This window comes from Canis lupus, chromosome 24 (genome assembly GCF_003254725.2).
Source record: "Canis lupus dingo isolate Sandy chromosome 24, ASM325472v2, whole genome shotgun sequence".
In the NCBI taxonomy this organism is placed as follows: domain Eukaryota; kingdom Metazoa; phylum Chordata; class Mammalia; order Carnivora; family Canidae; genus Canis; species Canis lupus.
In genome coordinates, this window is record NC_064266.1 from 35,830,809 (window position 1) to 35,857,700 (window position 26,892).

At 38.6% G+C, this 26,892-nt stretch overlaps 1 protein-coding gene across 3 annotated transcripts in view; it reads left to right on the forward strand.

The window, feature by feature from the left end:
* Positions 1-26,892, forward strand: part of CSE1L (chromosome segregation 1 like) — a 46,479-nt gene that overhangs the window by 9,795 nt on the left and 9,792 nt on the right. For all 3 annotated transcript variants that reach the window (XM_035705481.2, XM_035705483.2, XM_035705488.2), the window contains 14 exons: positions 3,913-4,008; positions 7,648-7,790; positions 11,295-11,396; positions 11,475-11,620; positions 12,888-12,978; positions 14,659-14,766; positions 16,815-16,907; positions 19,625-19,792; positions 19,903-20,032; positions 21,311-21,376; positions 21,761-21,963; positions 22,586-22,670; positions 23,900-23,961; positions 25,813-25,949. In XM_035705481.2, coding sequence (XP_035561374.1) covers positions 3,918-4,008; positions 7,648-7,790; positions 11,295-11,396; positions 11,475-11,620; positions 12,888-12,978; positions 14,659-14,766; positions 16,815-16,907; positions 19,625-19,792; positions 19,903-20,032; positions 21,311-21,376; positions 21,761-21,963; positions 22,586-22,670; positions 23,900-23,961; positions 25,813-25,949 — 1,625 coding nt within the window. In that variant the 5' untranslated portion in view covers positions 3,913-3,917. The remainder of the gene's footprint in view (positions 1-3,912; positions 4,009-7,647; positions 7,791-11,294; positions 11,397-11,474; positions 11,621-12,887; positions 12,979-14,658; positions 14,767-16,814; positions 16,908-19,624; positions 19,793-19,902; positions 20,033-21,310; positions 21,377-21,760; positions 21,964-22,585; positions 22,671-23,899; positions 23,962-25,812; positions 25,950-26,892) is intronic.

Here is a 26,892-nt window from a genome sequence, read left to right on the forward strand (position 1 = left end):
AGGCAGAGACATAGGCAGAGAAGCAGGCTCAATGCAGGGAGCCTGATGTGGGACTTGATCCTGGGACTCCAGGATCACGCCCTGGGCCAAAGGCAGGCACTCAACTGCTGAGCCATTCAGGTGTCCCAATTTTGTTTTATGTTTAAGATTTTGTTTATTTGGGAGAGAGCATGAGAGAGAGAGAGAGAGAGAGAGAGAGTGTGTGTGTGTGTGTGTGTGTGTGTGTGTAATAGAGAAGAGAGGGAGAAGCAAACTCCCCTGCTGGGCAGAGAGGCCCATGCCGGGCTTGATTCCAGGACCCTGAGATCATGATTTTTGAGCTGAAGGCAGATGCCTAACTGAGCTACCCAGGTGCTTTAAGATTTTCTTTTAAAGTAATCTCTGTACCCAATGTTGGGCTTGAGTTTACAACTCCTGAGATCAAGAGTTGCATTCTCTACCGACTGAACCAGCCTGGTGCCCCTAAATTTTTTCACATAATTTGAATTGTGATGTATTTGACTTTTTCCCACTTAGCTTTTTCACATTTTACAAGAATTATTACATTTTTTCTTCTTTGTCATAGAAGCCCCAAATTAAGTTTTGTGCATGGTTGCCCTGAGAAGGCTACATTTTCCTAGGTTCCCTGGGACTAGTGTGGCTTTGTCCCTAAAAGCTACCTCCTGGGATCTAAGCAGAAGTGCAGTTTTAGTGTGCCTTGGTGGCTCACTTGGTTAAGCCTCCCAACTCTTGATTTTGTTTTAGGTCATGATCTCAGGGTCGTGAGGTCAAGGCTTGTTTTCAGCTCGATGCTGCGCATGGAGCATGTAAGGTATAACTTACTGTGAACTCATTTTAAGTGTACTTTTTGGTGAACGTTCACATATTACCATTAGGTTTGGATATGTAACATGATGAATAATATATGAATAATAATAACATCTGTACTTTACAATATATACTTATTGTGAAATGATCAGAGTAAGTCTAGTTAACATCCATCACTACACATAATTAGAGATTCTTTTTGTCATCAGAACTTTTTTTTTTTAAGGAGGGTGCACACCCAACATGGGGCTTGAACTCATGACCTTGAGATCCAGAGTTGCTTAATGACAGTCAGCCAGGTGCCCCGTAATAAAGTATTACTAGTTTATTTACTTACTTATTTTTTTTTTTTTTTTAGTAATCTCTGTGCCCAAAGTGTGGCTCAAACTCACAAGTCCCAAGATCAAGAGTTGCTTGCTCCCCTGACTGAGCCAGCCAGGTGTCCCCTATACTAACTAGAGTCACTGTGCTGTACATTGTATCCTCGTGGCTTACTTATTTTATAACTAGAATTTTCTACCTTTTGACTCCTTTCACCCATTCTGTGAATCTCTAATCCCCCACCTTTGGTAACTGCCAATTGGTTCTCTGTATCTATGAACTCTGATGTATTTTTTTGTTTTTGTTTTTATTTTAAATTCTGCATATAAGTATGAACTCCTATGGTGCTCACTTAGCATAAGGCTCTCAAGGTCCATCCAGGGGCACATTGCTGGCTCAGTAGAGCATGTGAGTCTTGATGTGGGGGTTATGAGTTCAAGCTCCATATTAGGCACGGAGCCTACTTTTTTTATTTTAAATTTTTTTTTAAAGATTTAATTTATTTATTCATGAGACACACACACATACAGAGGCAGAGACACAGGCAGAGGGAGAAGCAGGCGCCATGCAGGGAGCCCGATGTGGGACTCGATCCCAGGACTCCAGGATCAGGCCCTGGGCCAAAGGCAGGCACTAAACCGCTGAGCCACCCAGGGATCCCCTGGAGGCTACTTTAAAAAAAAAAAAAAAAAAAAGTCCATTTTGTCACGGTTGGCAGGCTTTCCCTTTTTTATGGCTGAATAATACTGCATTGTATACACATACCACATTTTCTTTTATCCATTCATCTATTGGTGAACACTTAGGTTATTTCCATGTCTGGGCTTTTGTGAGTAACGTTGCAGTGAACATGGTGCAAATACCTTTTTGAGTTAGTGCTTTCATTTCCTTTGGGTAAATACCCAGAAAAGAATTTTTTAAAAAGGATTTTATTTATTTATTTGGGAGTGTGTGTGCATGTTGCAATGACAGGGGATGGGTGGGGGGGCAGAGGTGGAGGGAGAGGAACAAGCACGCGCCAAGCTGAGCACAGAGCTGGAGGTGGGGCTGGATCCCATGACCCTGAGATCTTGACCTGAGCCAAAACTAAGAGTCTGGTGCTCAATCACTGAGCCACTCAGGCACTCTCAGAAGTGGAATTTCTGGATCATGTAGTGTAGTTCTATTTTAATTTTTTTGAGGAACCTTCACACAGTTTTCCACAGTGGCTGCACCAATTTACATTCCCACCAACAGTGCACAGGCGTTGCCTTTTCTGTGCGTTCTTGCCAACGTTTGTTATTTTTGATGACAGCCATTCTAACAGGAATGAGGTGAAGTCTCATTGTGGTTTTGATTTGCATTTCCCTGATGGTTAGTGATATTGAGAACCTTTTCATGTACCCGTTGGCCATCTTTATGTCATTTTATTTTATTTATATGAGAGAGAGGCAGAGACACGGCCAGAGGGAGAAGCAGCTCCCTGTGGAGCCTGATGCAGGACTCAATCCCAGGACCTTGGGATCATGACCTGAGCCAAAAGGCAGATGCTCAGCTACTGAGCCACCCAGGTGCCCCGGCCATCTGTATATCCTGAAAAAATGTCTCTTCAAATCCTCTGGTCATTTTAAAATTTTTTGCATATGTATTTTTTATTTTTATGCTTTTGAGTTATGGGTTCTAAATATATTTTGGATATTAACCTCTTATCAGATAGATAATCTGCAAATAATTGTTCCCGCTTGGTAAGCCACATTTTTCATTTTGGAAACCTTTTTTTTTTTTTTTTTTTTTTAAGATTTTATTAGAGCACAAGCAGGGGGAGTGGCAGAGGGAGAGGGAGAGAAGCAGGCTTCCCACTGGATCCTAGGACCCTAGGATCATGACCTGAGCTAAAGGCAGACACCCAACCAACTGAGCTACCCAGGCGCCTTTGTGTGAATCCATCCATCCATCCATTCATTCATTTTTAAAGATTTTATTTATTTATTAATGAGAGACACAGAGAGAAGGCAGAGACATAGGCAGAGGGAGAACCAGGCTCCCTGCAGGGAGCCTGATGTGGGACTTGATCCCCGAACTCTGGGATCACTCCCTGAGCCTCTGGAATCATTCCCTGAGCCGAAGGCAGAGGCTCAACCACTGAGCCACACAGGCATCCCCAGATCCTTTTATTTTGATGTAGTCACACTCACTTATCTTTGGTTTTGGTGTCAAAAGTTGCTGTTGCTTTTTAATCATAATCACAGCTGTCGTCTTCTGAGTTCCAAAATTCTCTCCTCAGGTACTAATTCCCAGCATCTGGTTTGTTGTCAGTCCTTGATTGCATGTTGTACACAGATTTATTTCAGTTTCTTTAATCTCAGAACTCTTTATGGGATCCTTATCTACTGCTTAAAATTGTAATTTCTCATGGTGGGCCTTATAAAAAAAAAAAGTTCCTAGTGAGGTTTTTTTTTTTTTTAACCCCTTGTTTGCCCTTTTTTATAGCATTACATCTGATAAACTTTATGGTAATCTTGATAAATTCTTCACCTTTGTTTTTCTGTGCCTTTTACTGACTTTGTGGTATGTTTTGTTTTTGTTCTTTTTTCTTCTCAAAATTAGCTCACCCTTGTTTCAGAAAAGCCTATCTTATTTTCTGGAACCTTGCTTCAGCTGAGTCAGACTTATAGGACATACCTTAAGACATAACAAATGGATGACTTTCAGAGAGAGTTTTGACCCATAGTATAAAAGTATTCTTTCATGTAAATAATTGTGTACCAATGTGACCAATTTACCAAACGTTATTTTTTCCGTTAGGTTCTATGGCAATGGAGCTCAGTGATGCAAATTTGCAAACGCTAACAGAATACTTAAAGAAAACTCTTGATCCTGATCCTGCCATCAGACGTCCAGGTAAAGAGAATTTTTTTTGTGGTTTGATTTATTCTTTAAGGACAAGTGATGAAAACCTTTGCATCATCTACCTGTATGTGTAAATTAAAAAAAAGAAAAAAAATAAAGAAAGATTTAACACTTTATTTTTGGGAATATTTTCTTTCTTTCTTTCTTTCTTTCTTTCTTTCTTTCTTTCTTTCTTTCTTTCTTTTTTTAAATTTTTATTTATTTATGATAGTCACAGAGAGAGAGAGAGAGGCAGAGACATAGGGAGAGGGAGAAGCAGGCTCCATGCACCGGGAGCCTGATGTGGGACTCGATCCCGGGTCTCCAGGATCGCGCCCTGGGCCAAAGGCAGGCGCTAAACCGCTGCGCCACCCAGGGATCCCCTCTTTTTTTTTAAGATTTTATTTGTTTGACAAGAGAGAGCACAAGCGGGGGCGGGGGGGGGGGGTGGACGGCAGAGGGATGGATGGAGAGAAGCAGGCTCCCCACTGAGCAGGGAGCCCGACATGGGGCTCAATCCTAGGACCCTGGGATCATGACCTGTGCCCAAGGCAGATGCTCAACCGACTGAGTCACCAAGGTGACCCTTGGACATAGTTTCTTTTTCATTCTCTACCTATAAAGTGTTTGGTTGGCTGCTTATGCATAACATACGATGATGTCGGGTGTTTTTGTTTTTTTTTGAGTAAAGTTGCTTTTATTTGGCCTATTCTAGGATTAAAAAGTACTAATATGTCTAGAAGCTTTGTCCCTTCACCTTTCTAAAAGTCCCCACACCTGCCTGTTTTAGACATATAATAATTAGGGCACAGAGATGAGAGTTAATTGCCTAAAAAATGATTAAATGAATTAAACCAGGTAATGAGATGCTGTTTCTTAATCCACATGTTGGGTTTGATTTAATTAATGTATTTTAAGACCTAGGGTTCCTCCCTCCAGTATTTGACCAGTTTCTGTTAGAAACTTAGTGATAGCTTAGAATTGTAAACTCAGATGGCCGCAGGACTCCAATGTAAAGGTAAATGAGGGAGGCAAGTGAAGTAAGGATTGGTAATTTCATGTGATTTATATGCCTTGGCTGCGGGCATTTGTAACAAACTAACTTTGGGGGATTCAAACCACTTTTGGAAGATATTTCCAGCTTTGCTCGAAAAATAAAAGACATTTCTATAAAGTGTCCTCATTTTTAAATGATAGCATCTGACTTCAAAAAACATGAGATACTGTGCAAACCAACCAAACTTTCTGAGGACCATATGTATCTTATGGGTGGATAATCAATTGATGATTCTCGATTTAAGCCATATTAATCAGTTATCAACCTGCTTCCTTAAAATCATTAATATGCATGCTGAGAAAGAGGATTTTGGAATGCCCCCACAAAGACACAAGTCACTGTGTGTTTGTTGTAGTTATAGGTTATATACAAGAAATAGACTTATAAACATGTTAATGTATCCATTCTATTCTAGAATAGTGTTTGTGATTTCTGGAAAATTGTGGGTTTTTTTTTCCCCCATTAGTGCTTAAAAAAGTAACATGTTCTTAGAGGAAGTGAAATTAATGGATCTAATCTTCTTAGACTTTCCCAGAAAGCCTCTGCAAACCTTGTCTATTAAAAATTATTTTTAATAATTGTGTCTTTGTAAGGCAAGGATGTTACTGGTTTATTAATTCAGGACACTGTAGGAATAAATTGATGCTTCTGGAATGAGTTATGAACATAGTATTTTTCAGGGATTGATATTAGGCTGATTCCATGTTCGAGCAAATGATCTGGAGGTTGAAATGTGTAGTTGATCCAGCTTACAGATAGCACTATGCTCCCTTAGTTATTGAGATGAGACTGGTCCAGATGAACTGGAAGACATTTTGAGACTCCTTGAGTGTGTAGAAACATGTCCATGTGAATATTCTGTGAGCAAGTTGAAGGAAATGAACACAGAAAGAAATAAAGACTTAAATTCATCTAATTTCTTTCAGGATACTGATCACAATTTATTATTATTTTTTTTTTCTGATCACAATTTAAAAAAGAAACCTGGTGATCTTTTTTTTTTCCCCCTAAAGATTTATTTATTTATTTATTTATTTATTTATTTATTTATTCATTCACGATAGACATAGAGGGCGGGGGGGGGGGGGCAGAGACACGGGAGGAGAGAGAAGCAGGCTCCATGCCTGGAGCCCAACGCGGGACTTGATCCCGGGACTCCAGGATCGCGCCCTGGGCCAAAGGCAGGCGCTAAACCGCTGAGCCACCCAGGGATCCCTGAAACCTGGTGATGTATATGGGCTTTCCTCCAGATCATGGATCTAGTGTATTGCTGTGTGTACAGTGCTAACCACTGAGGAAACAAAGCCTTCCAGACTACTACAAAACCATAGTATGTCCCCTCCTGAAAAACAGTTTTCAGTTTAGCGCTTCTTAACTTTTAAGAAAGATACGATGGAAACAAAGCAGGGAAGGTTTGAGGATCTACTTCAAACTCTTGGGACTCAGTTCAGAACGAAGAGATATTAAATCATAATGTAGAAAATAATAGATGCTAATGGCAAACTTTTTCAATGAAGCTTATGAAAAAGAAATGCTGTAAATCTTCACTGTGTGATCAGTAAACCCTGGAGATTTCTTTTGTAAGATTTATTTATTTATTTTAGAAATAGTGCCTCCAGGGAGAGGGAGGAAGGGCGGAGAATCTCAAGCTGACTTCCTGGTGAGCATGGAGTCTGACACAGGGTTCTATCTCACAACTTGAGATCATGGCCTGAGCCAAAATCAAGAGTTGGTCACTTAACTGACTGAGCCATCCAGGCACCCCAAAACCTAGAAGATTTCTTATCACTAAGTATGGTAGAAGTTGAAAATATGTAAAATCTTTGAATAATTTTTTGCTCATATAGATGCTTAGTTCAAGAAGAAAACTGAGGGCTAGTATGATAGAATTAAGGACTGGAGTAAAACTTGTTCGGTGATGAAATCTAGTTGTGTGATCTTAGACAAGTTATCTAACTCGGGCCTTGTTTTAAAATATAATAATATACTTAATGGTAGTAGTGTGACAACTTAATGAAATACTATATGTGAATAAAGAACCAGACACATATGGTTTATAAAAATATATATTAGTATGACTTAACTCGTTTAATTTGCATCACAGTACTATAAAAATATTACTGGCATTACTAAGAATCTTTGTGGAATATGATAGAGTACAGTCTTCAACTTCACAGTGGTTTGAAGTTTTGACTTTGTTACTGTGAAAGCAACACACTTTCAGTAGAAACCATACTTCGAATTTTGAGTTTTGATCTTTTTCCTGGGCTAGTGATAGCTAGTACAATGCTGTCTCATGATGCTGGGCAGCAGCAGCAAGCCACAGCTCCCAGTCATGTGATCATAAGGATAAACAACCAATATATTAACAACTATTCTTTACCCATACAGCTTTTCTGGTTTCATTTATAGTCCCATTTAACAGATAAGAAAAGTAAGGGCCAGTAGACCCATGATAGGTTCCTTAAGGGAAAATATCCTAATCTTTCAATTTTTTGGTGCTTTTAATCACAGATCTACATAGCTCATTTATATATAAAATAGAAAGATTTGGTTATAATAACAAATTCTCTAACATGGAAATTCTCTTACAGCTGAGAAGTTTCTTGAATCAGTAGAAGGAAATCAGAATTACCCACTATTGCTTTTAACATTGCTGGAAAAGTCCCAGGATAATGTTATCAAAGTGTGTGCCTCAGTAACATTCAAGAACTATATTAAGAGAAACTGGAGAATTGTAAGTATTTTGTGAACATATGGTCTATAGTAACCTGTACGTTTATAATATTTATATATGCAATGCTCCTGAAAAGATTCAGGTACAGATTAAAGATAAATTTAAAAAAAATACTTATTTATTCATGAGAGACAGAGAGGAAGAGACATAGAGAGAGAAGCAGTCTGTATGCAGAGAGCCTGATGCGAGATTCAATCCTAGGTCTCTAGGATCACACTCTGGGCCAGAGGCAGACGCCCATCCGCTAAGCCACCTAGGTGTCCCTAAAGATAAAATTAAATAGAACCCTCCTCAAAATATCAGTAGATGAGATCCAAAAACATATAAAAAGAATTACCATGATGAAGTGGGATTTATCCCAGGGATGCAGGGCTGGTTTAACATTCAATAATCAGTTAATGTAATCCTATTAATAAACTGACAAAAGAAAAATCACATGATCATATTAGAGGGAGAAAAGGCATTTAACAAGATCCTGCATCCATCCATGGTAAAACTCAGTAAACTGGAAATAGGAGATAACTTTTTTTTTTTTTTTACAAAAAGATTTATTTGTTTATTCATATGAGAGAGAGAGATGGCAGAGACCCAGGCAAGAGGGAGAAGCGGGTTCCCTGCAGGCAGCCCAATGTGGGACTTGATCCCAGAACTCTGGGATCATGCCCTGAGCCAAAGGCAGATAGATGCTCAACCGCTGAGCCACCCAGGTGTCCCGGGAGAGAACTTTCTTGGCTTAATAAAGACTATTTTCAAAAACCTAGCTAATATCCTGCCTAATGGTGAGAAACCTGAAGCTTTTCCACTAAGATCAGGTACAAAGCAAGAATGTCCCCTCCATCACTCTTTCTCAGCATTGTATAGGAAGTCCTTGCTGATGGAATAAGAGGAAGTAAAAGGTATACAGACTGGGATGCCTGGGTGGTTCAGCGGTTGAGCATCTATATCTGCCTTGCCTCCAGGCGTGATCCCCATCCCAGGATCAAGTCCTACATCCTCCCATGTCAGGCTCCTTGCAGGGAGCCTGCTTCTCCCTCTATCTATGTCTCTGCCTCTCTCTGTGTCTCTCATGAATAAATAAATAAGTCTTTTTTAAAAACAAAAAGGTATACAGACATGAAGGAAGACCTAAAACTATCTTTGTTCACAGATGACATAGAAATTCTGAAAGACTTGACAAAAATTAATAAAGATGCTTTCCCAGAGTTCTTGTTTCATTTGAGTTCATATAGACTGCTCGAACTTCCTAACTCAGATTGCTTGAGTGTGATGCTTGGTTTTTGACCTCCATTATGGTTGAATCTAAATGTTAGTTCATTGTCAACTGAAGAGGCATTGTGTGGAAAGACACAGTTCTACTGAATAAATTTTTTTTAAATTTTTATTTATTTATGATAGTCACACACAGAGAGAGAGAGGCAGAGACACAGGCAGAGGGAGAAGCAGGCTCCATGCACCGGGAGCCCGACGTGGGATTCGATCCCAGGTCTCCAGGATCACGCCCTGGCGAAAGGCAGGCACTAAACCGCTGCGTCACCCAGGGATCCCTCTACTGAATAATTGAAGCAATTTCTTTTGTGGATGGGGAAAAAAATTAAACACAGTAGAAAAACCACATATAAAAATTCTGTAGAATATGGGATCCCTGGGTGGCGCAGCGGTTTGGCGCCTGCCTTTGGCCCAGGGCGCGATCCTGGAGACGCGGGATCGAATCCCACGTCGGGCTCCCGGTGCATGGAGCCTGCTTCTCCCTCTGCCTATGTCTCTGCCTCTCTCTCTCTGTGTGACTATCATAAATAAATAAAAATTTAGATCTGTGACTCATTTAAAAAAATAAATAAATAAAAATTCTGTAGAATCCAAAATAATTAGGATTTGGAGTTTTTGATAAGAGATATAGAAATATAATCTAATATTAAGATGAATTCCATTGTACTGCAAGTTTAATGACTGGTATAAAATTAAGAAATTAAAGTATTTTTCCTTACTCTAGGACAGTGGTTCTCACTGGGGGGTAATTTTGACTGCAGAGATTTTTGGAGCCATTTTGATTGTCACAGCTGGAGGTGGGTTGGGGGCAGGGAGTGTTACTGCTAACTAGTGGGTAGAAACCAGGGATGCAGCTGATCATCCTGCAGTGTACAAAACCATTCTCATAACAAAGATATATCTGGCCTAGAATGCCAATAATGCTGAGGTTGAAGAAACCCTGGTTTAAGATAAAGAAAAAAAAAAAAGAATTTTTCTGAAGTGATAGTAATAATGAAATTTAGAAAGCATTAAGATTGACAAAATGGTTAGTTTTTCTAAAATGTCAACTTTGAGTCTGCTTAAATATTTATTTAGAATTTTGTCTTCATTTTGTGAAAGAGTTTAAGAAGTAGTAAATACTGTTTTTTGTTTGTTTTGTTTTTTTATTTATGAGAGACACACAGGCAGAGACATAGGTAGAGGGAGAAGCAGGCTCTCTGCAGGGAGCCTGATGCGAGACTCAATCCCAGAACCCCGGGATCACAGCCTGAGCCAAAGGCAGACACTCAACCACTGAGTCCCATAAATACTGTTTTTAAGCTTGTGTAGTCAAGTGTTAACTCATGTAGTGAAGAAACAACTGGTAAATTATAGAATGTTGAAAATATCCATTGCTCTACTTGCAGACATGCTAGCCCTCTTCCTCTGTCTTGATTTGTAAAACTAGTGTGATTTCCAGGACCTCTTTGAGTGATGTAGTCCTGGATTCATTTAAATTGGTAATAGTCAAGAAGTTTTCATTGAAAAGACCTCTGACCTAGGGTGAGAATCAGATTGAAGCATCTGAATGTGGGCTAGGCAGCATGGATCTGTAAATATTTTCACCACGTGTTCTGATAAATTTGCCTTTAGAAGTGAGGTTTTTTATTATTACTGTTGTTAAAGATTTTTATTTATCCATTTATGTGGGACAGAGAGCAGTAGAGACATAGGCAGAGGGAGAAGTAGCCTCCCTTTGGGGAACCCAATGTGGAACTTGATCCGAGGACCCATCCACATCACACCCTGAGCCAAAGGCAGATACTCAGCTGCTGAGCCATCATAGAACTGAGGTTCTTAATTGTCATCAGGGAATGCATATTTTTCCGCAGAAGGGTTTATGCTTTCATTAGATTATTAAGGAATCTGTGGCCCATTCAAATAGAGGGAAGGAGCTGCCTTCTTCTATGTTTTTCTTAGAAAACCAGAAAAGGGGCAGCCTGGGTGGCTCAGTGGTTTAGTGCCGCCTTCGGCCCAGGGCATGGTCCTGGAGACTTGGGATCGAGTCCCGCATCAGCCTCTCTGCATGGAGCCTGCTTCTCCCTCTGCCTGTGTCTCTGCCTCTCTCTCTCTCTCTCTTTCTCTCTGTGTCTCTCATGAATAAATAAATAAAATCTTAAAAAAAAAAATAGAAAAGAAAATGGTTCTCTTTTTTCTATAAACCCATGTGGTCATGGATACGGACTTTGTTATTTGCTCTTAATGTTTTGCTTTTAGGTTGAAGACGAACCAAACAAAATTTGTGAAGCTGACCGAGTAGCCATTAAAGCCAACATAGTGCACTTGATGCTTAGCAGCCCAGAGCAAATTCAGAAGCAGGTAATGGAAGGCTCTACTGTTGAAGGAGGAGGCTTATTTGTGGAACTTCCATGTAATTAATCTTTTTCCTCCCCCCAGTTAAGTGATGCTATTAGCATTATTGGCAGAGAAGATTTCCCTCAGAAATGGCCTGACTTGTTGACAGAAATGGTGAATCGTTTTCAGAGTGGAGATTTCCATGTTATTAATGGAGTCCTTCGTACAGCACATTCTTTATTTAAAAGGTATCAATAAATCTGTACTTTTTTTTTTAATCTATTAATTCATGAGCGGCACAGAGGCAGAGACATAGGCAGAGGGAGAAGGAGGCTACCTGTAGGGAGCCTGCTGTGGAAGTTGAACCCAGAACCCTGGGTAATGACCTGAGCCAAAGGTAGATGCTCAGCCATTGAGTCACCTAGGCGCCTCAACTTTATTTTTTTAAAGATTTCATTTAGAGCGTGCATGTTTGGGGGAGGGGCAGAAGGAGCCAGAAGAGAGGATCTCAAGCTGACTCCCAGCTGAGTGGGGAGTCTGACACTGGCTCCATCTCATGGTCCTGAGACCTTGACCTGAGCCAAAATCAAGAGTCAGATGCTTAACTAACTGAGCCACCCAGGTGCCCCTTAGAGATTTTATTTTTAAGTAATCTCTACACCCAACCTGGGGTTTCACTTATGACCCTAAGATCCAAGTGGCACATGTTCCATAGACCAAGCCTGCCATGTATCCTGATAAATTCATATTGTTAAAATACTTTTTTCTTTTCTTTTCTTCTCTTTTTTTTTTTTAAGATTTTATTTATTATAACACAAGCAGAGAGGGGCAGAGGGAGAAGGAGAAGCAGAAGCAGACATCCCGCTCAGGAACACCCTCCCACCCCCCACCTTGGGGCTCCATCCTAGGACTCTAGGGTCATGACCTGAGTTAAAGGCAGATGCTTAACCAACTGAGCCACCCAGGAACCCCAAAATTCTTTTTTTCAAATGCTTTTGCTTATATAAACAGTTGTATTTTTGTGACTACTGTCATTCCTTTGAATTTGGTAATTTTATTTTATTTTTATTTATCTTTTAAAAAATATTTTATTTATTCATGAGAGACACAGAGAGAGAGAGAGAGAGAGGCAGAGACACAGGCAGAGGGAGAAGCAGGCTCCATGCAGGGAGCCTGATGTGGGACTCGATCCCGGGATGTCAGGATCATGCCTTAGGCCGAAGGCTGGTGCTAAAACTGCTGAGCCACCCAGGAATCTCTGAATTGGTAATTTTAGAGTAGGAGATAAGGTTCTCAGTACATTATGTTTAAGTGGGATGTTTATTTCATGCAGCCCTATTATCTGTGAAGTAACTAGTCTTAATAAATTGCTTGATTGCTTTAAAAAGAAAACGAAGAATTCCCTTTAAATTTCAGGATGCTGTCTAGCCATGGGTTTTCTCTTACCTTTCCTTGAAAACCTAAAGTTAGTAAACAGAGGCTTGTAAATTTACCTATTTTACCCTAATTTTTTAGGTATCGCCATGAATTTAAGTCAAACGAGTTGTGGACTGAAATTAAACTTGTTCTGGATGCCTTTGCTTTGCCTTTGACTAATCTATTTAAGGTAATGGAATAATACCTTGGTGATATTTTTAAGTTTGTATTTTAAATGCTTAATTATTTGTATAAATTTTAAGAGAATGCTTTGAAAGTCTATTTGATAGGTAATATTTAGAAGCAATGTTGCTTTTGAAAAATTCCAAAGCTACACAAAAAATAGACAAGATGATCTAGTGAACCCCTATGTATCTATTACATAAGTTTAATGGTATTACTGACTTCTTCCCTTCCCCTCATTTTGTAGCAGTGTTTAGGAAGCAAATCCCAGGCATTATAATATAATATTTCACTCCCCATTTTGATTTGACTATGTAGTTTAATTATATATTTGTATATCCTCTTGTAGGGCGTAGGCTACTTTTCTAAACATTGTTCTTCATCTCTGTGAGAATTCTATAAGATTGAAAGAAATAGTTGTTGTTTTCTTTTTTTTTTAAACTTAATCTCTACCATCCATAGGGTTTGAATTTATAACCCTGAGATTAAGAGTCATATGCTCCACTGACAGAACCAGCCAGGTGCCACCTCCCTATCCCCCATTCTTTTTTGGAAGTTTTTTTTTTTAAGTGATCTCTGCACCCAATGTGGGGCTCAACCGCTGAGCCACACAGGTGTCCCAAAGAGAGAGATTCTTAACCTCTTTTTTCCAGATAAGGAAGGTTGAATATCACATATCTAATAAAAGAAGGGAGCCAAGCTTCAAACCTAGTTTTGCTAACTCTGGAAAAGCTGCTCATTTCCTATTTTCAAAAAGGAAAATTGTGTGATATTCACAACTTTATAAGCTGTAGAGTATGCACAAGATTTTTCATGGTTAAGATATCTTACTGATGGTACATTTTTATCCAAAATAAAATTGGACAAAATGTAATCAATATTTTCCACCTATTGGGTTAGTAAAGATTTTTAATGTTTTTTACTGATGTTAAAAGTGTTACCCAGAGTGCAATGAAATGAACACTATGGTATCCTGTCCATTAGATTATAAATGGTACTGTCTGGAAAAAAAAAAAATGGTACTGTCTGGAGTTTGACATTTCATTAAGTAAACCTTAATATTCCTATTTCTTAATTTTAGGATATAGAAAGTACATTAGTTAAATGTCTTTTTACATAGTGCACAAAGTACTGGACCTTTCATGTGTATTTCTTCATGCTCATTTTTTGAGGCAGACATTATTTTCAGATTATACATGAGGAAATTGGGGCTCAGTAAAATAACTTGCTTAAAGTAATTTATGAGCAGCAGAGTCTGGATTATATCTAGGTCTATCTGGTTTGCAAATTCAGTGCTCATAGCATGCCAATCTGCTTTTGTAATACACTTGTAGAAACTCACAGTGTGAAAATTAGAAGTGCATAGTTTTATAGATAAGCCTGTTTATTGCAGTTAGAATGACAGATGATTGGAAACAACTTAGATGCCAGGGGAATTAATCAGAGCATGTAAAGACAGTTTTGTAACATACTTATACACACAAAGAGTAAAAGAATCTAGTCCAGATACTAACATTGGACTATTAGTAGTACTATTAATGGATAAATAAAAAATATATACTGTTGTGACATATTTTTCAGAATCTCTTAAATAAAAGTAAGATTTTGGAGAGGATGTAAGTATTCCCAGCCGATTTCACTAAAGTTTACAGTATACTAAAACCATGTCCCTAAATTCCTTTCCAAGGCCACCATTGAACTCTGCAGTACCCATGCAAATGACGCCTCTGCCCTGAGGATCCTTTTTTCTTCCCTGATCCTTATCTCAAAATTGTTCTACAGTTTAAACTTTCAGGTAAGTTTTGTTATATTCCTTGCTTTTGATTCTTTGATGTCAGATATACAGGTTTTCAATTAATAAAGACTTCTTTGCCAGCATTGATTTTTCTGAAAGAAATTAGTTTTTGTGAAGAAATTCGTTTTTATCTGTTTCCTCACCCCACCCCCACATTTTTGGTCTACAAGTAATGTTCTACTTTATAGTTGTTCCTGGAGATATGTCTAGAATATTTCATGGGGAAAGGTAGCAATTTCTTAAAGTCTGATAACTTAGAGGACTCTGCTTCCTAAATTACTGAATTGGAGAGTCACCCCGTACACTATATTAATTAGTTTTTAAAGATTTTATCTATTTATTCATGAGAATACACAAGAAGGAGAGAGAGAGAGAGAGAGAGAGAGAGAGAGAGAGAGGCAGAGACGCAGGCAGAGGTAGAAGCAGGCTCCCTGCAGGGAGCCTGACATGGGACTCGATCCTGGGTCTCCAGGATCACGTCCTGGGCTGAAGGCGGCGCTCAACCGCTGAGCCACCGGGCTGCCCCTGTACACTATATTATTGAAGACACTGAGAGATCCTAGTGTCAGACCTTTCTCTTTTGAATTTTGTTTTTAATTTTTATTTATTTATGATAGTCACACACACACACACACACACACACACACACACACACACACACAGAGAGCGAGAGGCAGAGACATAGGCAGAGGGAGAAGCAGGCTCCATGTACTGGGAGCCTGATGTGGGATTCGATCCCAGGTCTCCAGGATTGCGCCCTGGGCCAAAGGCAGGTGCCAAACCGCTGCGCCACCCAGGGATCCCAGACCTTTCTCTTTTGTTCATTTAAGTGGGTGTTAACACCGAGAGAACAGTGTTGTTGTTGTTGTTGTTTTTTTTAAGATTTTATTTATTCACGAGAGACACAGAGAGAAAAGGCAGAGGGAGAAGCAGGTTCCATGCAGGGAGCCCGATGTGGGACTCAATCCTGGATCTCCAGGATTACACCCTGGGCTGAAGACGACACCAAACTGCTGAGCCACTGGGGCTGCCTGAGAGTTGTGTTTTGGTTAGAGATCTCTGGCTAACTTATACAAAAAGGCTTTTGTTGGAGGCATGGGAGACAGAATGCTGAAGAACCAGGTTTTGGAAGGTATAAGAACCAGTGGCATTTCAGAGGAAACAGCCATACACTTCTAGTAGAAAATGCCTTGTCGCTGTCTTGCTACTGAGATAGTGGCATTCTTTTTGTTCTTGAAACATTACTTTAAGATTCAGGGCTTTGGGAATGAGGAGAGGTCTTAATGGTGCAAATTACTGAGATGCACAGTCTGGTCTTTCATTGCCCGTAGCTGGGCCCAACTACCTGGACTTCTGCTTCATAACATGACAGCATTCACAGTAGTAGGAAGAGTATCCTCCAATAGAAATAGATAAAATAGGAGATGAACAGGCCAAATTGGTATCAGTGGTCAGCTGGATACCAGTTTGAGAAATTTTTACTTAAAGGATACCACTGTTTTTGTTTACACTTTCATTTGAATTCTACTTCCTAGAAATCAGGTAAAATGAGGCTCTTAATAATTTACTAGGCATAGTCCAAGAAACCAAAGAAAGTAGGCATAATCTTTACCCTTGGGGGACATATCCCTCATTAAAAAGGCAGGATTCCATCACGGGAAACCAGTAGCTTTATAAGACCATAAGTTTGAATTGATGATCATCTTACAGTAAATGTTATAGTTCAGAAAGGAAAAGGAAGGTACTTGTAAGCACTTGAGTTTTTGTAAGGAAGGGCTTCATATAGTCTTAGCTGGACCTTGAAAGAAAAAGTGAATTTAGATTGGAACAGGAAATGGGTGGCATCACTTGTAGTTGAAAGTGTATAAACCAAAGACACAATGGTTTATTCAGCGCCAGACACAGCTGGAATAGAGAATTCTTACCTAAATAGTTAAGGCGTAGCTCAGGCTGAAGAGTATGGACTTGAGACTATTGGGATGGGGGCACAACTTACTAAAATAACACTGATTTTAATCAGAAGTTTCAAGTCAATGTTTATTCTTTAGGACCTCCCTGAATTTTTTGAAGATAATATGGAAACTTGGATGAACAATTTTCATACCCTCTTGACATTAGATAATAAGCTTCTACAAACTGATGTAAGTATTTAAAAATGTTTCACAAGTAGCAATTTTTTACGAATTATTTGAAGTATATTAGATTTTGATTATATCTCAGTTTTTAAAAGCGTAAAGTTAAAAGAGTACCCTCTGAAAACCTTAGAATATAGACTTCAGAAAATGAAATAGTTATTTGAGAGCATGCACTTTATTTATTTATTTATTTATTTATTTATCTATCTATTATTTTTTAAGATTTTATTTATTTATTCATGAGAAACACAGAGAGAGAGAGAGATTGGCAGAGACACAGGCAGAGGGAGAAGCAGGCTCCATGCAGGGAGCCTGATGGGGGATTCGATCCCTGGTCTCCAGGATCAGGCCCTGGACTGAAGGTGGCGCTAAACCGCGGAGCTACCAGGGCTGCCCAAAATGACCCACTGCTTTTTGTTTTTTTAAAAGACTTTATTTATTTATTCATGACACACACAGAGGCCGAGACACAGGCAGAGGGAGAAGCAGGCTCCATGCAGGGAGCTTGACATGGGACTCTATCCTGGGTCTCCAGGATCAGGCCCTGGGCTGAAGGCAGCGCTAAACTGCTGAGCCATCTGGGCTGCCCTATTTATTTATTTTTTAAGTAAACTCTATGCCCAACATGGAGCTCAAACTCGGGACCCAGAGATCAAGAGTTGTATGTACTACTGAACATTTAAATTTTAGTTCCTAAAATTTTTTTTTATTCTTGCGCTGTTAATAGGTAGAATGTATGAATACAAGTAATATTTGATTATGTGGGAATGTTCTATATTTGTTATTTTTAGCACACAGAATTAATTCTTATTGTGGGTCTGGCATGGGTAAATTCACAATTTATAGAGAAGGCTATTTCATTACATGATGAAAAGTAAAGCCTCAGAACATTCACACTGTGAACATTTTATGAAATAGAAAGCTATCATTGAAGATATTAAGAAAACTTAAACCTTTGTAACAATAGCCTCTTTTACAAAAGTCAGTGCAGCATGGGAACGTGGGGATATTATGAAGGTTTGTAATGTGTTAAAGTTTCTGGTCTGGGTTTTGTAACAATATGTACTTTTCAACATAGCACTTTGTGTTATCATTTGCTTAATTATTATTAATAGGTTTATGATCTATCTTTTATAAGAAACAAAAACCATTCAAAGCAAAATAGTAAGCTTCAGTTTCAATAGGAATAGGTGATTCAAATCAGTTTTGGGGGTAGGGTGCAGAGAGAATCATTTCTGTGTGTGTACAGCAAATCTCTGGGAGATGTACTCACTAAAAAGCAAGAACAACAAAAAAAGATATGGCTCCCATGTAATAATTCTTTCAGGCCAGTAGGAAAAAAATGACGCCCTCAGAAAACAGAGCTTGTCTTCACATTTAACATCTAAAGGAAATTTTTCACCTGGGATTCCTACACGGAGCTGTTTGCCCATTTAACTGGGTGCATACAACTTTACGTTCTCTCCCTGTATAGCATCCCTTACATTTATGCCTCGAGGAGCCAGCCATCTATTACTCTTTTAAATTTGAGTTCTTTGACACATAGTACAGCTCAAAGTGTGTTTATGGATTACCGTTACAGTAGAAATAATTTTTTAAAATTTTTATTTATTTATGATAGTCACACACACAGAGAGAGAGAGAGAGAGAGAGAGAGAGGCAGAGACATAGGCAGAGGGAGAAGCAGGCTCCATGCACCGGGAGCCCGATGTGGGATTCGATCCCGGGTCTCCAGGATCGCGCCCTGGGCCAAAGGCAGGCGCTAAACTGCTGTGCCACCCAGGGATCCCAGTAGAAATCATTATATAAATGACTCCCATGGTTATTTTTTATTTTTTATTTTTATTTTTTTTTAAAGATTTTGTTTATTTATTCCTGAGAGAGACACAGGCAGAGGAAGAAGCAGGCTCCATGCAAGAAGCCCGATGTGGGACTCGATCCCGCAACTTCCAGGATCACACCCTGGGCTGCAGGCAGCGCTAAACCGCTGCACCACCAGGGCTGCCCAACTCCCATGGTTTAGATTGAGGTTGGAAAACTTTTCCTCTAAATGTTTAGGTGGTAAATATTTCTGGTTTTGTGGGCTCTACAGTCTCTATTCCAGCTAAGTCAGCTCTGCCGTTGTAGTTGAATGAAAGCAGCCTTAGGCAATACTGCAAAGTGTATAAATGTAAAAAAGGAATGAGTATGGCTCTGTTTTAATAAAACGTTACTTAAAAAAATAGGTAGCAGGCTTGCAGACCACAAGTTTGACCCCTAAATTAGATTGTTCAATATTTTATAACCAGAATATTGTTGGTGAGAATCGTATAGTAATATTACTTTATCTTAATATATTTAAAATGAGAACCTTTTGGGGGGGAATAGCAAGACCATATAGCTGACCATGTTGCAAAGGAAAGTGTGATATATGGCCTTTATCATTCAGGTTTCTCTAGGAATATATTACTTTCAATTGAATATGTAAATATTTCATAATTCAACCAGAAGAAAAGACTATTTAACTTGAAAACTTTAAGAGAAAAAAAAAAAAAACACTTTAAGAGCTCCTCTCTGTGATTTCATTTGTTATTTATTCGAAAGATTGAATACATTGACAGTGGCACAGATGTAGGTTACAATACTAGGTTAAATTTTTAGTTCCAGGAATTACAGCTATTCTCTGTATTTATGGTAATGTTAAAGTTTTATATTTGAGTTTTCTGTTTTTTTTCTTACGTGAGGATGAAGAGGAAGCAGGCTTATTGGAGCTCTTAAAATCCCAGATTTGTGATAATGCTGCACTCTATGCACAGAAGTATGATGAAGAATTTCAACTGTACCTGCCTCGTTTTGTCACAGCCATCTGGAATTTACTAGTTACAACTGGTCAAGAGGTTAAATATGACTTGGTAAGATGATGGTAGAGACAAGTAAGACATTCCTTCCTTACTCCCCCGTGAAATAATTGATTCTATTTTACCCTTAATAAAAATATGCCTATTTTTGTGTTTTATTCCAGTTAGTAAGTAATGCAATTCAGTTTCTGGCTTCAGTTTGTGAGAGACCTCACTATAAGAATCTGTTTGAGGACCAGAACACTCTGACAAGTATCTGTGAGAAGGTTATTGTGCCTAACATGGAATTTAGAGGTAATTATGGCCAAGTCTAAATAAAACCTTTTCAGGAGATTGAAGGCTTGGTTGTTTTTGTTTTTGTTTTTTTTAAGATTTTATTTATTTATTCATGAGAGATACACAGAGAGGCAGAGACACAGGCAGAAGGAGAAGCAGGCTCCATGCAGGGAGCCCGATGTGGAACTCAGTCCCAGGTCTCCAGGAACAGGCCCTGGGCTGAAGGCGGTACTAAACTGCTGAGCCACCCAGGCTGCCCAAGCTTGGTTTTTTTTAAAAGCATATGTTGGGGGGAAAAATATGTTAGTATGAAATTATTGTTAAGTTTGCTCCCTGTTGCTTTCTTAAAATATATTTGTCTAATTTTTTATTGCTAATTAAAACTCCTATAAGTTGCTTATTGTCTATTTTTAAGACCAAGAGAAGGGAAAAAAGAGTGTGGTGTAAAAAACGTTTGTGAGCATTGCTGTGATGAGCTTTGTTTTATAATGTAGAGAGTCTTTCACAGAAATATTGAAAAAAACTAAAAAAGTTCCTATTGAGAAGAAAGTAAACCATCCAGGATCTCAGCTTAGGAAGGAATTTGATTTTGTTTTATTTAGTGTTTCAACAAGGCAAATAGCTGTTTTCACAGTTGAGCGTGGAAGTGATTAATAGCCTTTAAATGCAGACCTGAAGCCCACTTAGTTTCTGATTAAGGTTAAGAGAGTCCTAAGACTCTATATTAGTATACAAGCTGTCTTTCCTTCTTACAGCTGGGAAGAGCAGGTAGTAAATGTGGAAGGAATTGTGTTTTATGTCAAAATAATCATTAGATCAGCGATTCTTACATTATCGGGAATCAAAAGAGGAATAAGGGACAGTGTAATGTGAGGTTTTATTTCCTTTTGTGTTTTTATAAAACTAAAGGACAGCTCTTTATTTTGGTGTTGAAATGACTCATATGACTTAATGGTGATTATAGTTGTTAAGGTTTGTTTTTTTGTAATGTCCTTATCTAGGAGAATAAAAAATTGGTGTTGGGCCCCAACATTCAACTTTTTGAAGTTGGTAAAGTCCAATTGTGGGGACACTATCACATTAGAAGTCAGCTGTGTGAATTATCTATTATTAACCTTTGAAGGTGGCGTTTGCTACTCTTAAATAATGATGAAGAATATATGAGGTAGTCTTGGAAATGAACACTTTGTTGGAAAACATGGCAGTCCTACTTGTCTTCTGCATACTCAACTGTGAAAGTATAATGACTTGTCGTGTCTTTTGAGGAGTTAGTTGAAGTGCCGTCTCTCTTTGTAGCTGCTGATGAAGAAGCCTTTGAAGACAATTCTGAGGAGTACATAAGAAGAGATTTGGAAGGATCTGGTATGTATTTTGGTTTTTAACTTCGTCTGATGGCAAGGCACTGTTGAAGTGGCTCTTTCTGGTCAGGAGGAATGAGAGGGCATGTTTATTGTCTCAACCACCTTTCCTGCTCTGACTTGTACACAGTAAAGAGCAGGCTCCTGTCTGAGCCTGGGTATAGTATCCAACATTGGATCATCTGCCTTTCTCTTTTTTATGTGCTTAGTGTTTATTACTATAATCTCTTTAGTTACGTTCGCATTTCATTTTTCTTATGAACAAAAGAATGTTCTTATTATTGATGTTAATTTAAGAGCAATCAGATGACAATTTGTTGTCTTATAATCTCGATCAGTTGGTTGGTGGTTTCTTTCTCCTATGATATCTTTCCCTTTGATTTTATAGATATTGATACTAGACGCAGGGCTGCTTGTGATCTAGTTCGAGGATTGTGCAAGTTTTTTGAGGGACCTGTGACGGGAATCTTCTCTGGTTATGTTAATTCCATGCTGCAGGAATATGCAAAAAACCCATCTGTCAACTGGAAACACAAAGATGCAGCCATTTACCTAGTGACATCTTTAGCATCAAAAGCCCAAACACAGAAGGTGAATCTTTTCAATATAGTTTTGTTTCTAAAATAGATTTGGGGTGGTAAACACAGAAATCGGAAAGAATTATACGTTTCTTTTTTATTTTTTTATATTTTTTATTTTTTTTGAATTATACGTTTCTAATGATACAGCTCACTCTCCTAGATAACCTATTTAGTTCTGATAGTCTACCAAGATGACTTTACGTTGCTATAGTAAGTACTTAATTTTCTCATGGACAGAAAACTGATGGATACTACACTTGTTCTCTTAGCTGAGACCCGGTGTATAAAATGTGCAAAATTTAAATATAGTTGTTCTTTAATTTAGGGAGGTGTATTTATTTTTTATTAAAATAGTCTTTTTTTTAAGCAGTTTGTGATTTGAAGTGTTCATCTCCGTTTATAACCTGTTTGTTTTGGGGATGGGGGAGAGGGATGGAGAGACACTTAAGCAGGCTCCAGACCTCACCTTCCCAAGACCATACCTTGAGGTGAAATCAAGAGTCAGACACTGAACTGACTGAGCCACCCAGGCACCTCTGTAACCTATTTTTTAAAAATTGCCTAAATTTCTTATGTGATAGATGTGTACAGGTATTCATGTTATCTTACCCTATTAAAAATTTGTTTTTCAGCATGGAATTACACAAGCAAATGAACTTGTAAACCTGACTGAGTTCTTTGTGAATCATATTCTTCCTGATTTAAAATCTGCTAATGGTAAGTTTGTGAAAAAATTTTTATGCTATGTACAACAATTTTTACTTGAGGGTTTTTGTTTTTAAGTAATTTTTGCACCCAACGTGGGGCTCAGACTCACAACCCTGAACATCAAGATTCACATACTCTACTGACTGAGCCAGCCAGGTGCCCCTGCACTGTTATTTTAGACTACAAAATAAGTAACATTATGGCAAAAGTCATAATGGGGACTGTACATCATCAGGATACTCAGAAAATTGGCCTCTACCCTTGTTGCAGTTATTTCTTTTATTGAATAAAATCTCAGATGCTTTCCCCAGATCTTGCCTAGTTGAAATCAACTTTCTCTAATGATATTGCTTGTGTAGAAGGAAAATAGAAACAACTAAGATGGAACTGTAGCTCAGCTTTGTTACGCTGACGCATAATCTAGGAATTATACTTGTTTTCTTGCCCTTCTCATTTGAAAAATGAAATATTAAAAGTTGAAATAAATTTAAAGTACTTCAAACTGATAATTAAGGATAATTTCCTATGATTATGAAAGTATATTGATCAAGATACATTATATATTCCCTTTTAAAAAACTTTTTGTATGTGAGGCACCTGGGTGGCTCAGTCAGTAAAGTGTCCAGTTCTTGATCTCAGCTCAGGTCTTGATCTTAGGTTTGTGAGTTCAAGCCCCAAGTTAGGCTCCATGCTTGGGTGTGGGGCCTATCCTAAAAACACAAAAAGGAAGCTTTCTGTGTGGAAATTTTAAGTACACTAAAAGGGAGACTATTGTAATGAACAATCGTGTTTTACTGTCATCTAGCTTTAATAATTTAAAATAACTGACCAATATTCTCTTTTTCATTAATTTCCCATTAAAACAGTTTAAAGGAAATCCTAGCCATTGCTCACTTTGGCAGCATATATATTAAAGCAAATCTCAGCCAGAGAGACATGCTCCTGTTTCAATATAGCTTCACTTCTAGGAAAAAGATGATTATATGGTCATTAGTTTATGATCTAAATCATATTTATTCAGTTAATATAAGTAATGCATGTTCATTTGTAGTGAACCTTACAAGGAGAAAAAATAAAATTATTCATAATCTTACCAGAACTAATAGCAACATAGTAGATATTTAAATAATTAATTAAGCTCCAATTACTTGACTACGTTTCAAAAATCTGATAAAATCACCAATCTGGTAGTAATAGTCCTTAGCACTTAAATAACTATGGTTTTATTTTTTTAATAGTGAATGAATTCCCTGTCCTTAAAGCTGATGGTATCAAATACATTATGATTTTTAGGAATCAAGTAAGTAGCTTTTGATTTATATATCATATGCCACTTAATCTCTTAAGAATTTTATTGTATAACAGCTTCTCTTCCCTTCTGTGCAATCCTGCTTGAAATCCATACCTAACAATTAATAATAACTTCTTAAAAATTTAGGATTCCAGACCATGCTTAATTTTTTCCTTTGTTTCAAACATATCTTTATACAGTGATTTTTATAAAAATTGGGATCCAAACAAGGGACTCACATTGCTTATGGTTGATTATGTGTCTTGTCTCCCTTTTTTCTTTTAAGATTTTGAGACAACATGCGTGAGCTCACACAAGTAGAGGGTAGGGGCAGAGAGAGAAGCAGAATCCCTCCCTTCTAAGTGGGAAACTGATGTGGGGCTTGATCCCAGGACCCTGGGATCATGACCTGAGCTTAAAGGCAGATGCTTAACCTACCAAGCCACTCAGGCACCCCTGTGTCTTGTCTCTTATATTATGACAAAGAGGTCCTCCTTCCCCTTTCTTATGCCTGTTATTTGTTGGAGAAAGCACTCATTTATGTTGTAGAGTTTCTCATGTTTCACTTTTAGCTGCTTATGTCCTTTTTTTTAAATTTTTATTTTTTTAAAGATTTTATGTATTCATTAGACAGAGAGAGGCAGAGACATAGGCAGAGGGAGAAGCAGGCTCCATGCAGGGAAGGTGCTCAACCTCTGATTCACCCTGGTGTCCCATCCTTTTTTTTTTTTTTTTTTTTTTTTTTTATATTTTATTCATTCATTCATGAGAAACACAGAAAGACAGAGTCATAGGCAGAGGGAGAAGCAGGCTCCCTATGGGGAGCCCAATGTGGGACTTGACCCCAGGATCCTGGGATCACTACCTGAGCCAAAGGCAGATGCTCAACCACTGAGCCACCCAGGCATCCCCACAGTTTATTTTCTGTGGATGATTGTATAATTTCTTGATTTATGATTTTCATATCTTTGGCAAGTTTACCAGGGTTACATGCAACCTTCTAAAGCTGTTCTATTTTATTTTATTTTTAAAGGATTTATTTTCGAGATAGAGCACATGGTGGCATTGGGGAGGGATAGGGTAAGAGAGTCTCAAGCAGACTTTGTACCAAATGCAGAGCCCAAAATGGGGCTTGATTTTTATAACCCTGAGATCACCACTTGAGCTGAAATCAAGAGTCAGATACTCAACCCAGGCACCCTGAAGCAGTTCTATTTTAAAGAATAATGAACTGCTATTCTAAATTTTTAGAGGTTCCTCCGTTCCTCCCTCTCTTCCTTCCTCCCACCATTCCTTCCTATTTCCCTTACTTTCTCCCCTCCCAGTACCCAGCATGGAGCCTAACACGGGGCTAGAACCTCAGGACCCAGGGAACCAGACCTGAGCAGAGATGATGAGTTGCGCTGCTCAAGCAACTAAGTCACCTGGATGCCCCTAGGGGTTTCTAATGAAGATTAGTATTCTTATTTTTGCTCCCACCTCTTTTTTTTAGAAGAGAAAATGAGGTACAGAGAGTTTGAATGACTTTTCTAAGAACTACCTGCTAGTGAAAAGTATATAGTTCTTAATAACAATGAAATCTTAGTTTGCTTGTCCATAATATTATTATTTTATGGTGTGTTCTTTTACCTACAAGATTTTCCTCTAACCATAGTTTAATGCTCAGAGAAAGAATTGGAAAAGTGAATGTGAATTTTTGAGCTGGCACGTGGAGGTATAAGTTTTGATTTCTTAGCCGTGTCATCTTCCATTGTAACAGTTAAAAACCACATTCTCCAGAATCTGCAATCCCTTCTCTTCCAGTTGTCTTTTACTCTCAGCATCAGTGAGTGAAAGCATGCATATTACTGTGTTTTTCAGGTACCAAAAGAACATCTTTTGGTCTCTATTCCTCTGTTGATTAATCATCTTCAAGCTGAAAGTATTGTTGTCCATACTTACGCAGCACATGCTCTTGAGAGGCTGTTTACCATGAGAGGGCCTAACAACGCCACTCTGTAAGTATTTGATTCTAAGCAATTTTAATTTTTTCAGCTTAGGGCGGGAACTGTTCTGTGCTGGTCAAAGATCTCTGACTATATTCATAATGTCATTAGTAGTTTGACAATGTGTACTTTTCTCTCATTTAATTATTCTGTGTCTCAGTCCAAAAGGATGAGGCGATATGCTAAAAATAAATATGACATAAAGTTAAATAGGAAATTGGAGCAAAGCAAAATCACAGGGTGAGATTGCTAAAAAGAAACGTGCGTCCAAGGATCCCATAGAGGAGTTCAGGAAACTCCTGAAATTTATGTGCTGTCTTTTTGCAGCCGAGGGAAGAGGGCGACTGGAGAGTTAACGTTTTCAGTGTCCTTGAGAGTATAAACAGTTACTCAGAAGGCAGCTCAGAAATGGGCCTTCATTAAGAGAGTGTCTTAGCAACATCATGTGACAGTTGTTTTTTTCCCTGGCTGTTTTTGTATGATTACTCTGTGCGAAGATAGGACACAACTGAGTAGAAGTAATTCTCTAGGGTCCCAGAGAGTAGCTCTTCTGGCCTGAGCCGAGGAGAAAATGTAGAGGAATGGACGGTCTGCATGTCTTTCAGGCCATTCTTCAACAGTGTTATTTATTGAAACTGAGCTTTGGGTAAGAGATGGAAAACCATTCTAGGTTCTTTTCTTCATAAGAACTTGAAGTTGAGGTATTCTCAGTGGTCAATTAAGGGTTGAAAGAACATCCTTTGAGGTGAGTCAAATCAGTAACTGTCTTCAGGCCTGGAATTCAGGCCGAATTCATGCAGCTGCTCCACGTCCAGAAAAGCAGATGACTGAGACTCTGAGTCTGAGCTCTGTTCTCGATAGTGATGGGTGTGAAGCCAGGGTGCCCTGTGCAGCTGTAGATGACGTCGGGTTTGCCTGGTTTTTGGTTTGTGTTTGATCCCACATGTGCCTTTTT